Source organism: Meleagris gallopavo, chromosome 23 (assembly GCF_905368555.1).
Source record: "Meleagris gallopavo chromosome 23, MGAL_WU_HG_1.1, whole genome shotgun sequence".
Lineage (NCBI taxonomy): Eukaryota > Metazoa > Chordata > Aves > Galliformes > Phasianidae > Meleagris > Meleagris gallopavo.
Window position 1 is genome coordinate 5,505,153 of NC_139426.1, and position 12,900 is coordinate 5,518,052.

Genomic DNA, 12,900 nt, shown 5'->3' on the forward strand with positions numbered 1-12,900 from the left:
GCCTTGGGGGTCCCTTCCAACTCCAACTATTCCATGACCCGAGTGCATCATACATTTGCAGACTTTGAATCAAGATATGCAGAACACAGCAAGAGAAATAATTTTTCCAATTCATTTTTATTTTGGTTTCCACTGCTTTTACAGCATTGATACAGGAATAATTCATGCAAATTTATCACCTTAAATACAGCAAAGAGAAAACTCACTGGTAAGAGTATTTCGAAGAGCTCCATCAACATAACACAATGAAGGTACATAGCAGCAATAAGATAAAGTGCACTGAGCTGTCGCCCTTAAATAAGAGCTTGGGGAAGACTGCTTTTAGAATTACCTAAATTCCGAGGATTAGTTTATTATTTCTAAAGAAAAGCAGAAGATAACCTCCTTGCTAATAGCGTTCATTCCTCCACCAAGCTGAATTAAAGAAGTACTGTGTTTGAAGGTCTTTCTGTTAAAAGTCTGATTCGTGATCACCCAGCTGCTAGTGACAGGGTTACAGATGTACTTGAACAACAATTATCTCCCATGTTAGCAGTTTTACTTCTTACAGAATTCAGGCAGTTCTTTCCTCCGTTCGATCTGTTAGCACTACAGTGAGAGCACCTCCATCACCAAGATCTGAGCAGCGCCACAAACAGGCACCGCCAAGACACTGCATTCTGAGAACACATCAATCTCTTTGCCTTCCCAAATCTGATCCCAGCTGTGAATATCAGCTCACTGATCAGATTTCCTCCAAGGCCTGCTGAGGAGATCTAGCAGCGTGTCTCCAAGGGCAAGGTCAGTACTTCAGGTAGCCAAGAGTTGCTGACCAATACATCATCTCCTTCTGTCTGGAACTGGCAGTTTCCTGCTCTATCAGGGATCTGCTTCATGTTTTAACTCAGCACTGTACACTGCTTGTTATAATGTGTATGTAATAGCTTGGGAGACAAAGAGCTCTGCTGTAGGTACTGTGTGAATTCAGAGTAATAGCCCACAATGCCACTTGCTCCAGCATACTTCACCACAAGCCCAGAGAACATAACACCAAAGGCAAGGACTCACATTTCTCTCAGCCATTCTCAGTTCTGATCCAAACCACATTTGTGTACTGGTGGCTCCCTGAGGAAACTGAACACAGCCAATGAAGTGCTCTCTGATGAAAATAGCTTCTTGGTTTGGGCTGAATTCAAAGCTGTCCACTGAAAGTGAAAGCTGTGTTTGCTTCTTGCCTTTCAGGGTCACAATGAGAGTCTGCCAGCTCCAACATAACCAAGATAATTCAAGTCTTACTGCATATCTTAACGCAGCCTGAAGTACTTACTGCCACTTCACTATTCTTTCGAGTGTCAGGCAGCTTCTTTCTGGAACCTCACTGAAGCAGAGAACGTGTCACAGGCACATATATTCATACCTGAGCATGAATGAGGAATTCTAAGGCTAGCTGATCTCATTTTCAAGTGAAAAATCTCACTGTTGTACAATAGAACAAAAAAGAAGCACCTTAGTACTCCCAAATTTAGCTGTCAGTTGCTCACAGATAATTCATATTCTCCAATGTTTGATTCTGTACAGATTTAGGTTGACCCTAACTCCAGAAATGCAGGATTAATTCTGGATTACGGAGAGACATTTTGTGGGCTACATAAAGATCATTCCCAATACGTGGTAAAGTACATATCCACCAAGTGGAAAATAAGTCTTACAGCACAGGAACCGGATCCTGGTACTACTGAAATCAGTGGGAATTCTTCTGCTATCAATTCCACAAAGAGGCTCCAGTCCTTACAATGCCCAAGTCTCATAATCAAAATTAAGAATTGTTTCAGGGCAAAACTCAATTAATTGATTGATCATCTATTTGCAAGTAAAAGACATCTGGGAAAAGAAAGAATGACTTAACCCATTCTTACCCCCGCATTAAATAGGAAGGACAGGTCTCTATCACCATCCTCACACTTTTAACAGAATAGAAACAAATCTCATTACTGCATGGACTTGTATCATCCTATGGGAACTCTACGTGAAGTGAAATCTCTTACAGCGTGTGATCCCCGTGCTGTCCTCGTGGCCAGCTAATGGTAATGGAATTCCAAAGGCCTGCTTCCAGAAACACTGCTGTGCAATTACCAAACCCCACATTCATCAAGCTGTCTCAAAAGGCAACCTGTCAACTGATTCATCTTTTCATTCCTAATTTCCTTCTTCAACAAACTGTCAATTATCATCACCAGCTCCTTCATAGCAGCTTGCTATGTCTTTGCAAATTAGCTGCCTACAACGTGAAATGAGCCAGACTGCATTACTGAAGAGCTCTGAAGAGGAAGAAATTAACTCAGAAGACAACAAAGATACCACAGCAAAATCTTAGTCCCTTTTGCTCTGAGAGAGAACTAAGTTTTGTTCACAGGTTTAAACATGCTGACAAAAATAAACCTGTCCATGAAAATAAACAGTGCAGCAGATCTCTGCCATGTTTTACAAAAACAGAAAATGAACCTAGGAGATAGGTTTGCACAGGCTATGAAAGTACTGTGAAACTGTTCTAATTGTGTGCATAAGATTGCTGTTTAGAAAAACAGCTGCTTGTCACATACATAAACTTGGGGCTTTGAAGCCAAAAGCTCCGTCTTCATGTAGTAAGATGAATGACTCCATAAAGAACAGTGTGTAAGAGTAACTTTTAAACTGATAAACACTTGTTTATAGAATTCACTGTTACTGTACTTCATTTTGATTTCAGAAGCCCCCTGTAAATGTACAAAGCACACATTCCTTCCAACGTAGCCTATTCTCCTAAGCAGGAAAAGAAGAGTTACAACAGCTAGTGTTGAAAGGTGGGACACAAAACAAGGATGCTGAATCCTACTGTTCACACAGCAACTGGAAACTGGCAGGAGCCTTTTGCTCATTCCCTTTAGGGATTCCATCACCCACCATATTCTCTGCAGTAACTGAAGGAGCACTGAAGGGAAACAGCGTTGTTTTTCTCCTCTTCCCACACTATCTGCTTTGCTGCAGGTACTGATGTGTGAACATGTTAAGTTCACTATCGAGCCAACCTGCCTTATTCCTGGAAAGACAAGAAGTCTCTGTTAGGTGAATAAAATCATTCTTCCCAAGGCAATCTGAAAGAAGCATGAATAAGACTATTCCACAGCAAGGCATGGAGAGGAACACCAAGCAGGTCCTTTCCAAAATGCTGCTACTATTCCTTGTCTCCTTCAGGTCAGAAACACCATCCTGCCAACAACCCCCAGCTTCAAGGCTCATGGTGAGATCTTGGTCACAACTTTAAGCTGGTCTTATTATTTGTGTGGGTAAGGTATGTTAAAAAAAACTTATTCCCAACAGCTTTTGCAGGGTGAAGACAAACATGATTTATCTGTACAATGGCAAGGGTGAGACTTTTTAGATGATTTTCTAATTGCCTGGAAAAGTTTGCAGAAGTAGAGGACTGTATGTTTTGGTAAACAGAAAAGAACTGTAATTCTGTACTAACTAAAAGTAAGAAGGAAATGGGATTTTTATGAGACAAAAGATTTAAATGACTGTTCAGAGTACATGGGCTGAGCATCTCTCCTTCTAACAGGTTAAAATAACAAAAAGCACTGCTCACCAACACCTCAATATTCTTTCTCACCCAATAATCTAAGTGACTTTTCTTTCTATTTAGAGGCTGCAGAATATTGTTTTCATATCTCTACCAGACATTTTAATACACTGCAGCAAATTTTTTTTCATGTAACATTAAAAAGGAACACAATACGGAAAGATGTTGATCTCTGCAAATCAAACACTATGATGAAAGAAGAGCTACACTCAGAGGTGCATCCTCATCTGAGCATCTTGGGGCAACCACAGGAAAACCAACTACGCAGATGTTTGTGTAACAAGAAAATCTCACCTCAGCAATTTTGCTTTGCTCTGCAGTGAATCCAAAACTTCAATTTTCTTATTCATGGCAGAAATTTCCTGCTCAAGATTCTCGCGTGTAACATCTACTTGCTGACATAACTGAGCAAACGTTCCAGCAAGCTCTCTGTGAAACGGGAAGAATAGCGTAAAGTAAGAATGAAACACAGAATTCAAGGAATAAATGCCTTCGATGAGTGGCGATGACACTGACTCAGATACAAACATCTTTCCACTTCTGCACAAGAACACGTTAGAACTGTCAGAGAAATCTGAGACTCAAGTACTAAGACTGGAGCTTTAGAAATACCCACATATGATACCACGTTTATGAAGAAAACCAACAAAGTAACCCACAGTATTCTTTTAAAACACACCTATTATTATATTTTTTAGTCCTGAGTTCAGTGAGCAGATATCTTGCTTTAACAAGCAATATCACTCTAAACAAACAAAGCAAAAAACAGTAATAAAAAAAAAACAGGAGAATTCAGATAAAGATGTTAGGTGAATATAGGCAACATACTGTTGGACTTGGTGGCTGCAATTAGATCCTGTATAGCTGACAATAAGCTGTAGTTTCTCTCCAGCATATTCTACAAACTGCCGTTTGAAAGCTCTCTCCTTCGCTTTTGTGGTCCAGGTGAGGCGTTCATACACATAAAGCAGCCCGTAAAGACCAAACGAGAGAGCAATCAGCCTCCAGCCCACAGCCTTCCAAACCTAAAACAAGCACAGGGGAAAACAGATGACACAGCTGCTACTAGAAATGATGCTGCCTCCTGGCAGTGGTGCACTTGTACTTTAAGCACATGAAAGTTAGCCAGAAACCTCCAAAGATAACCCTGACTTGCAAGTACTTTCACTGATCAGATAGCTTGCTACTAATGTTCAGCCTACAAACTTAGAATACCTGCAGGTTAACTTCTCCCGGTCATTAAAATCACATTTACATGCATAAATGAACTTGGCCTAGTTCACAGAATTCTTGTTTCTGAAGGAAAAAACATTTTTAGGGAACCATCTTCCTTTTGAGAAATCATCCACCCCCACATGCTCTGAAAAAGCACGGAGGTAAGGAACTGTTACTGGAGAAGCTTCATGTTATTTGTAGAATGGAAACTAGTAACCATGCAACTCGCATTAAATCTCTATTACTCTTTTCTTCTGCAGCTTTGGGAGACTGAAGATTCAAAACATTCTCTTATTTTTCCACGAGACAGAATAAGAGGCAGCGCTGATTGTATATGAAATAAATTAGAGCATCTAAAATTAAGTGCTCTCCTCCTGTTCCAGGTAGGAAGGTATGCATCATCAGAGGACCTAAGCAGAAATCTCACCTTCAACCTCAGTTCCCCGCTCTCAGTCAACAGGAAAAATACATTTTTCCTTCTATTCTCACAAGAAAACCAGATTTCAATCACACAATTTGAAAGGCTTTTATCTTCACAAAACCTCTGCTTCCCTACGTAACTATTACGCAAAATTATGCTCGATATTTTATCTTCTATTTGCACACAGAAAGCATTTTGCTGTCTGTGAACTGGAAATATCTACAGGTCTCTGCAGTGACTCCAAGCCAGAGCTCTGAGGTTATTTATCTAGATGCTCCTTAGATTGTCAACCCACCACGCCACCAACCACGATGATCCCCATGGAAGTTCGGGAAGTTAACGAGGCCAGTCCAGTGACCATCGACACCATGAGTTCTTCCTGGGTCATAGAACCCTGAGGCAAAGGAGGCAGACTGGGATTTGCTGGTGTTAAAGGGCGTTGAATCTAATCAGAAAAGCAGGGACAAAAACAAAGAAAACAAAAACAGAGTACAGAATAAAAGAATGCAAGACGTTGCCCTTTTCAGCAAAAACTGTTCAGCAGGCACTGGAGTTACGAACATCCCACTGACCCTTGACCACTAAGTTACCTTACCTGGTCATTATAGCCCATCAAGGCCCGCCGACCATTCTTTGGTCCCAGAAATCTGTTCACCAGCATTGTCCATCCAAGAGAGAAATGGAATTCTATGTCTTCTTGGAAGTCAGCACAAAGCTTATCACAGTTCAGATCATAGCTGAGTGTGAAGCACTGCCGGGGAATTAACATGTCTATCTGGCCTCGCAGGGAGAGTGGGAGCAGTGGTTTTAAACCATCTACAAGAACAGAACATAAACACATTCAGAAAATAGGAAATTGAGTTCACAGTAATTAACTGGACTTGCATTCTATAATCAGAATGGATGTTGGTTGTTCCATCCTCTGCAGTTGTTTTTTGTTAGTATCTTGAATTTCCTGAAGCCAAGCAAGTTGCAATGCAATCAATTCATACTCAGAAGGATGCCTTTCCACAGGCACTTCCAAATCTCTGAAGGTAGCTTTTGTGTACAGTTTAGCAATAGCTTGAAAAACAGAAGGCCAGTTCTAGAAGTGCTTCTCTCTCGCTAATGAAGGATTAAGCTGATTGATTAGATTCATTACTAAAGCACTGAACAAGTTTAGCCAAAGAGTGGAAAAAACAGGAATAACTCATCCTTTACATATAAGCGTTACTAATCATGATGGAAATTAAGACAATGCCACCTGCAAACAGCCATCAGAGGAATAAGAAACCCAGAACATCCACCTAGTTATTTTGCATTACAGGAACGAAGGTAATATTGCCTGCAGAACTGACCTATCATTTCTTGCTGCATTGTCTGCAGGGAAGCTGTGATTGCATTGGAACAACGATCTGACATGTTACGGCCCAGGCCTTCCTCAATGTGCTTATGGAGCTCCTGACAAACAGAGAAAGGTTACTGAGATTAAATAGTCAGAAGTAAGATACAAGTTGCAGGTGCTAGAGCTTCCCAGTTAAAAAAAGCTTCCAAAGCGAGAGCATGCATTCCATCTGCCCACTCTTCTAACATCAGTTTCATTTTTCTCCTTTCTTCAGTGAAGGAAAGGAAAAAACAAATCATGCAATCTCACATGTATGCTGTAGACTGGAAAGGTTCTGTTTGAGGTACATAACGGAATACACCATATGTGTATCTGTTTACGCTGAGGTTAGTTTTAAACATAATGTCCTTCCTTTTTTAATACACCACTTTTCACAGAAGCTATCCCAATGCAAAGGAAAATTTAAGAGAAGACACTGCAATATTAAAAGCTCAGTTCTTCCTAGTTGGAAGAATGTTAAGTATCTCAAAGAGCTGGTGTAATTACTGACTCAGAGCCCGCTGACTAATTACAGGGCGGCTCAGAAGCTGTTAGCAATCTACAAGAAACAAACACGACTTACGTTCTTGTAAACTTTGAGAACAACTTGGGAAGGATGGAAATCAGCTTGGTATTCATCTACCAGCACTGAAAGCCGCCTGATTTCTTCTGCCATTGCATTGGATACCTGGAGAAAGAGCCAAAGGACAAAGTTACCGCACTGCTCATTTAAAGCATCTTGCGAGTCTCCCTGAAAGTTACCCCCAGGTGTTCCACTTTTATTGCCTCAAGAAAAGCAAACAAACCCTTCTTCTGAAAGCATTTCTTCACTTCCCATCTGTAACTTCCACATTTCTATCCACTCAGACCTGTTAGCACTTTGCATTTCTCCCGCCATGCTGGTGGCTGTTTCAGACAATCCCTTCTCTTTTTCTGCAGCCCCTTCTCACCTGTCTCTCCACTTCTTCTGTGATCTGTTTGATTTTCCGCTTGTAGTCTTGAGTGAGGAGCTCCAGCTGTTTGTCAATAAAACCCAAGCGTTCCTGTCGTTCCTCTCGCATTTCCAGACAGTAAACTCTGATTAAAAAAAAAGGTTCCCATGACAAAGCCAGATAAGCACATTTCTGATCTGCAAACACCTGGAACTCCAGAGACAAAAGACATTCTCCAATCCAAGAACTAACTGTACCAAGATCTACAGTGCATTACATACACACAGCACACAGGATAAAAACGATGTTCCTCTCCCAATATTTCCACATTTTTTTCTTTGCATTTTAAATGCTTATACACTCCTTTACTTTTCTCCCAGAGTGCAAGCTTCTGTCATGAAAGCACCGAGCATCAGCATCTCCTCACCGCTGTTCCTGGGCAGCAACATGCACAGAATCCATGATGAGACGAACATCCTCTGCGATCTGCTTTGCTCTCACTGTATGCTGCTCAAATTTTGTTTTCACTGCTGACTGGGAGATACATTCCTGTACACAACAGGCAGCCAAGATTAGCAGCAGGCAGAAATACACTAACACAACTGTTCTATTTCTTAAGTGTGGTGCCACTCCATGTACATAAACTCCACACCCCAGCCTTTCAGGACTAAGCTGGGAGGCTTCAGGACTAAATGGAAGGCTACAACACTTAACACTCACCTCAAATCTCCTCTCAAAGTTTTGAAACTCAAACATTCTCACTTGAAAACCATCTGCCAATGCTCCACCTGGGAGTATGAAGGTACAAAACAACCAATTAGATTTTCAGAAAGCAGTCAGATATTGGACATTAGGAAATACTCCTGCTTTACCCTGAAGCCAATGCAGAAAAGTAGCCAATTCATTCTCTTTTGTCTGCTCTCTTAAGAATTTGATAATTTTAATAAATTCAGTTTTGCCTATTCGCGAAACAAGATATTATTCTCTTATTTTCTTTGCTATAAGAAAGGCTCTGTTAGCTTTCCTCACCTCCTTCTGGCATCCCTTGAGCCTTCTGAATCCTGGCATTCAGCACTTCTTTTGCTGACACAAAGAAGATTCGATCCCCTGCCTGTGCTCGATCCACCACACCCAGTTCATCTACCAGGAAACTGGTGCAGCGCTCCATGTGCTGCCGACGCACCTGAGGGATAAACAGAAACACCTCCACATGCAGTTACAACCACTTTAAGCTCCATCTCAAAAATCAGATCAGGCACTCAGATGCCCTCTGCTGGTCTAAGCTACTAATATGAAAGAATAAGAAAACAACCTTGCAGTCTATAAAATCTTCCAGAAGTCATTCAAGTCACCTAACTTACAAACTGCCCAGTGAAGTTCTTGATTTTCACTTTAGAAATCTCCAGAGCCATGCTGTGACCATTAGCCTATAATCCCTCTAGTTTCCACACTACAATAATAAAAAAAACAATCATATCTGACACTTTATGGTTCTACACACAAGGACAAGAGTCAAAATGGTCTCTATAATGGACTCCAGGCAAAGAGAAGGAATTTAAATCACAAACCTCTTCCATGTATTCTGGTTCAGAGGCAGATGCATCCCAGCGGTTATTTAAAATAAATATATTGGGTCGAGACAGACGTTCATTCACCTTGTGAAAGAACTGTTTCTCCTGTGCAAAATGGAACACAATCTCTTAAATTAATTTGTCAACACGTTTCAACATTCAGCCAAATTCACTGACCACTATTAAGTGAACTTGAACATACAGTTTGCATCAATGTTGATTCGGAATTTGCCACCAGAACAAATACATCAGCATCTAGACAAAACTTGTCAATCCAACTGTCCAGCTCTGTGGTTACATCAATGCCAGGGCTAAGAGCAGAAAGAGAAGAAACAACATTATTCTGGGGAAACTTCAAAAATACGTTTAAAAAAGTGAGTACGAGACTTGTTTCAGCTATACAGGGCATTATTTTCTGTGTTTGAGCCACACTGCTTTGAGGTTTAATTTGCAGACTGCAAACTAAAAGGACAAATCAAGATAAACTGTGGCTGTTAACTGCAGGAAAGGACTTTGGTCACTGTCTCAGATTAAAACAAGGTCACTTTCACTGATGTCTGCTAAATTTGTATTTGAATCCAAAGAAATGTGTGGTAAAGAGGAAAAGAAAGACAGATATCGTCACCTGTCCATGAGCACCAGGTCATCCTTTAAGAGAGGACATTTGGAATTGGGCCACATTACGCTGACTAGGCTGCCAGCATTCAGAAGCTCATCTTGATGGAGGGCATGAGCCAGTTGGTTTACTGTCTACAAAAAATATATATATATGTATAGTCACATTCTGTCATGACATTTCATTATATATATATATATTCATATATAGTCATGGCATTCCTGTTATATATGCTTTATGTTCCATACGCTAAGACAATTATCTCCCCCTTTCAAATCGGTCACAGACAATTTAAGATAAAATCCAACTTGGAATTATCTCCCCAAAAGTTTTTTTCCACACCACGTGTTTCCCCAGCCAAAAGACAACCACCCAAAAAGTGTTTATAAGAATAAGGCTGAGAAACTATCAGGAAGACTGTAACTTTGGTCAGTCATACAGAGCTGAGAACTTCCTGAGCCATCATTCCAGCTCCCTATTAGCACAATCATAACGTATCATCTTCCACATATAATGAAGTCTCATGCCATAGCTTGCTTCACTCCTCCCTTCCTACACTCATTGAAAACCTGCTGTTAATTTCTGCTCCTTCAATGAATATAACCCTTAACTGTTAAAAGTCTATTCACAATGCTTTCATTTTCCTTTTCTTGTTTCCTTCTCTGGCACTGGAATACAGCTCTTCTCCTCTACCTTGTGCTTAGGGAAATTGTACCTTAACACTCTTCTTTTCCTCTGAGCCTTCAGTAAGTAGGAAAGCCTCATGACCATCAGTTCCTTCTACACGCAGGAAACAATTAGTGGTGTGCCCAATTCCTGAAGGAAGGACTTTGTCCCATAGCATGGCATTTATCACAGTGCTTTTTCCATTGCTCGTCCTGAAGCAAGATTAAAGAATAGCACAGCTGGGCTTCTGAGCTATTTAGGTATACTCATTTTGATATTACAAAAAATAAGCCATCTAAATCAAAGCAGCTCCAGAAGTATTAACAACTTAAGAAAATATATATCCATTTTTTCTTTTAAAACTTCTTCCAAATAGACTATGTTCTACAATATTTGAGTCCCATTTATACAAGTACTAGCATTAGGGACATCTGCCACACGTTGCTTGTAGAAGCTGGAGCCTAATGCTTCTATAAATACTTTTTACTGGCTATGATCCTAAAGATGCAAGTTTCTTTACCAAGTAGGGAGTGTAGGCAATGTAAGCACGTGACTTACCTTCCAAAAAAAGCCACTTTCATGTGTCGCCTTGCCAGCACCTCACTAATGCCACTGACTTTTGACAAGTAGCCTTTGACTTCCAGTACCTGCTCTTCTGTAGTGACAGGATCAAGCTCTACATTCTTGTGAGTTTCTAAAAATCAAAATACATCATGCCTCTGAATCCCTGAAGTGATCTGCCTCAGTACTAGGTGAAACATCTCCCCATAATTTAACACACACAACCACATGCTTATCTGTATCCCAAAGCTCAGACAGGTCATGCTGAAGCATGCAGTTACACCCATCAGCACTTATCTATCAGTCTCTTTCCTGTATCTAATAACCATTCTTATCCTCAGGACTGCTTTAAGCAGAACGCATCCAATACTTCAAACATTCCAGCACCCTTAAAGAACTTCTCCCTGCATCGTAAGCTGTAAAGCCAATTACTGTATACGTTCCACATCACTGGTAATGACGTGTCTAGGCAAGAATACTGAAAGGATTATATGCACACAACCAAAAGAAAGGATTATATGCACACAACCAAAAGAGCCTTAAATGGTTCATTAAAAAAAAAAAAAACAAAAAAAAAACCACACACCACACACATAGAAACAACCTTGTCCAACAACAGAAGGTAGTCCACTAACTAGCTTGGTTTCATAACTAAACAACTTAAGTCAGCTTTGAAATATGAAGCCTAAACTTCATCCAAATTCAGTAAAATAATTTTCAGTCCCTCATACAAATACTGACACATAAAGATAAATGTATTTATAAATAAATGAGGGTTTTGGTGCGTGCCTTGGGAACCACGTGCAGGCAAAGCACCATTCAGCTCAGCTTACCCTCCAGGAATGAGGAACTCTCATTGATGTATGCAGCCAGCTGCTCAAAGATGCCATTGATTTTCTTCTTTGCAGTGACAAAATGTTTGAGTGGAGAAGCATTTACCTCAGCCATGTGTCTTTTATCCTTCTTCACTGCAACTATTGACTTGGAACGAGTAAACAACAGGGACATTGCGCTGTAGACAAAAAAAATCAGTAAGGAAAGGGGGCTCACCGAGGCCTAACAGTCACACAACCAAGTGTCCAATAGAATGACTGGGCTGGAAAGAACCTTAGAGATCACCCAGTTCCAACCCCTGCCATGGGCTGGGTGCTCCTCATCAGCTCAGGCTGCCCAGAGCCCATCCCTGGCCTTATGCTCTCAATCGCACCGTCTACATCATTACAGTATGTACACATATATGTACGTACAGTGTATGTATAAAACATACACTGAAAAAGGTGGGGGTTCTATTGAGAGACAGGGAGACAGCCACCTAATGAGCAGACACCTACTGAAAACTACGTAATACACATCCTAAAAATCATTCAACAGGAAGTACTTCTATTTCTCACACGTATAAAACACTCAAACATCTGGAAAGAAAAAAGCCCACCTTCCCTCCTCCCTTCCATGGCACAGCCCACCAGGGATCCTTCCCTCCCACCCCGCTTACTTTTCAGGATGTGTTTCGCTCTCACAAGCCGGACATGGTCAACTCGAGTCCCTCCAAAACGCGAACAGCTCCGTTTCTCCGCTTTCACCTCGGTCCCGCAGCTCTTTCCGCCACGCCGGATCCCGCCGTCCTCCCTGCGACAGAGGCGGACGGAGCGCGCAGGCCTCGAGCTCACAGAGCCTTCACAGAGCCTTCACAGAGCGGCGGGCGCGCGCCAAAAAAAAAAGGCGGGAAGCGCTTCGTCCCACAGCGCGGCCGCACCTCAGGGCGGGCAGCAACGCCGCGCCCGAACCCCTCACAGGAGGCGCCCCCCCTTCACACTCATCCCCAGCGCCAACGCTCACCTTCACAGCCGCTCCCGCAGCGCCGCCATCTTACCATCTTAATCCGCGGCACCGCCCCCTAGTCGGGCAGGCGCTGCCCTGGGGCGCTTCGGGAGCTGTAGTACCGAGGAACCGCCCCGCTAAA

General features: G+C 41.7%; 1 protein-coding gene across 4 annotated transcripts; it reads right to left on the minus strand.

The window, feature by feature from the left end:
• Positions 1-98: 98 nt before the first annotated feature.
• MFN2 (mitofusin 2) lies at positions 99-12,878 on the minus strand. 4 transcript variants are annotated; one of them, XM_003212323.5, is made up of 19 exons: positions 12,777-12,878; positions 12,433-12,623; positions 11,774-11,952; positions 10,938-11,073; positions 10,429-10,591; positions 9,723-9,847; positions 9,300-9,408; positions 9,095-9,202; positions 8,556-8,709; positions 8,247-8,314; positions 7,954-8,075; positions 7,545-7,671; positions 7,178-7,282; positions 6,569-6,671; positions 5,827-6,047; positions 5,527-5,676; positions 4,424-4,620; positions 3,890-4,024; positions 99-3,055 (listed from the first exon to the last, which is right to left on the minus strand). In XM_003212323.5, the coding sequence occupies exons 3-19, from the start codon at positions 11,946-11,948 to the stop codon at positions 2,986-2,988; spliced, it is 2,268 nt and encodes a 755-aa protein (XP_003212371.1). In that variant the 5' UTR covers positions 11,949-11,952; positions 12,433-12,623; positions 12,777-12,878; the 3' UTR covers positions 99-2,985. The 4 variants fall into 4 exon arrangements, with proteins under 4 accessions (XP_003212371.1, XP_010721221.1, XP_085098524.1 ...); XM_010722919.3 differs by having other exon boundaries at positions 12,433-12,566; positions 12,777-12,856; XM_085242398.1 differs by having other exon boundaries at positions 12,433-12,612; positions 12,777-12,840.
• Positions 12,879-12,900: the final 22 nt, after the last annotated feature.

Excerpts from the sequence above, each read along its gene's own strand:
- MFN2 (XM_003212323.5), bottom strand. The coding sequence starts at position 11,948 with ATGTCCCTGTTGTTTACTCGTTCCAAGTCAATAGTTGCAGTGAAGAAG. Across the intron at positions 7,672-7,953 it reads GTTGCTGCCCAGGAACAGCG|AGTTTACTGTCTGGAAATGC; the intron begins GTGAGGAGATGC and ends TTTTTTAATCAG. Across the intron at positions 7,283-7,544 it reads CAGAAGAAGTGGAGAGACAG|GTATCCAATGCAATGGCAGA; the intron begins GTGAGAAGGGGC and ends CTCTTTCTCCAG.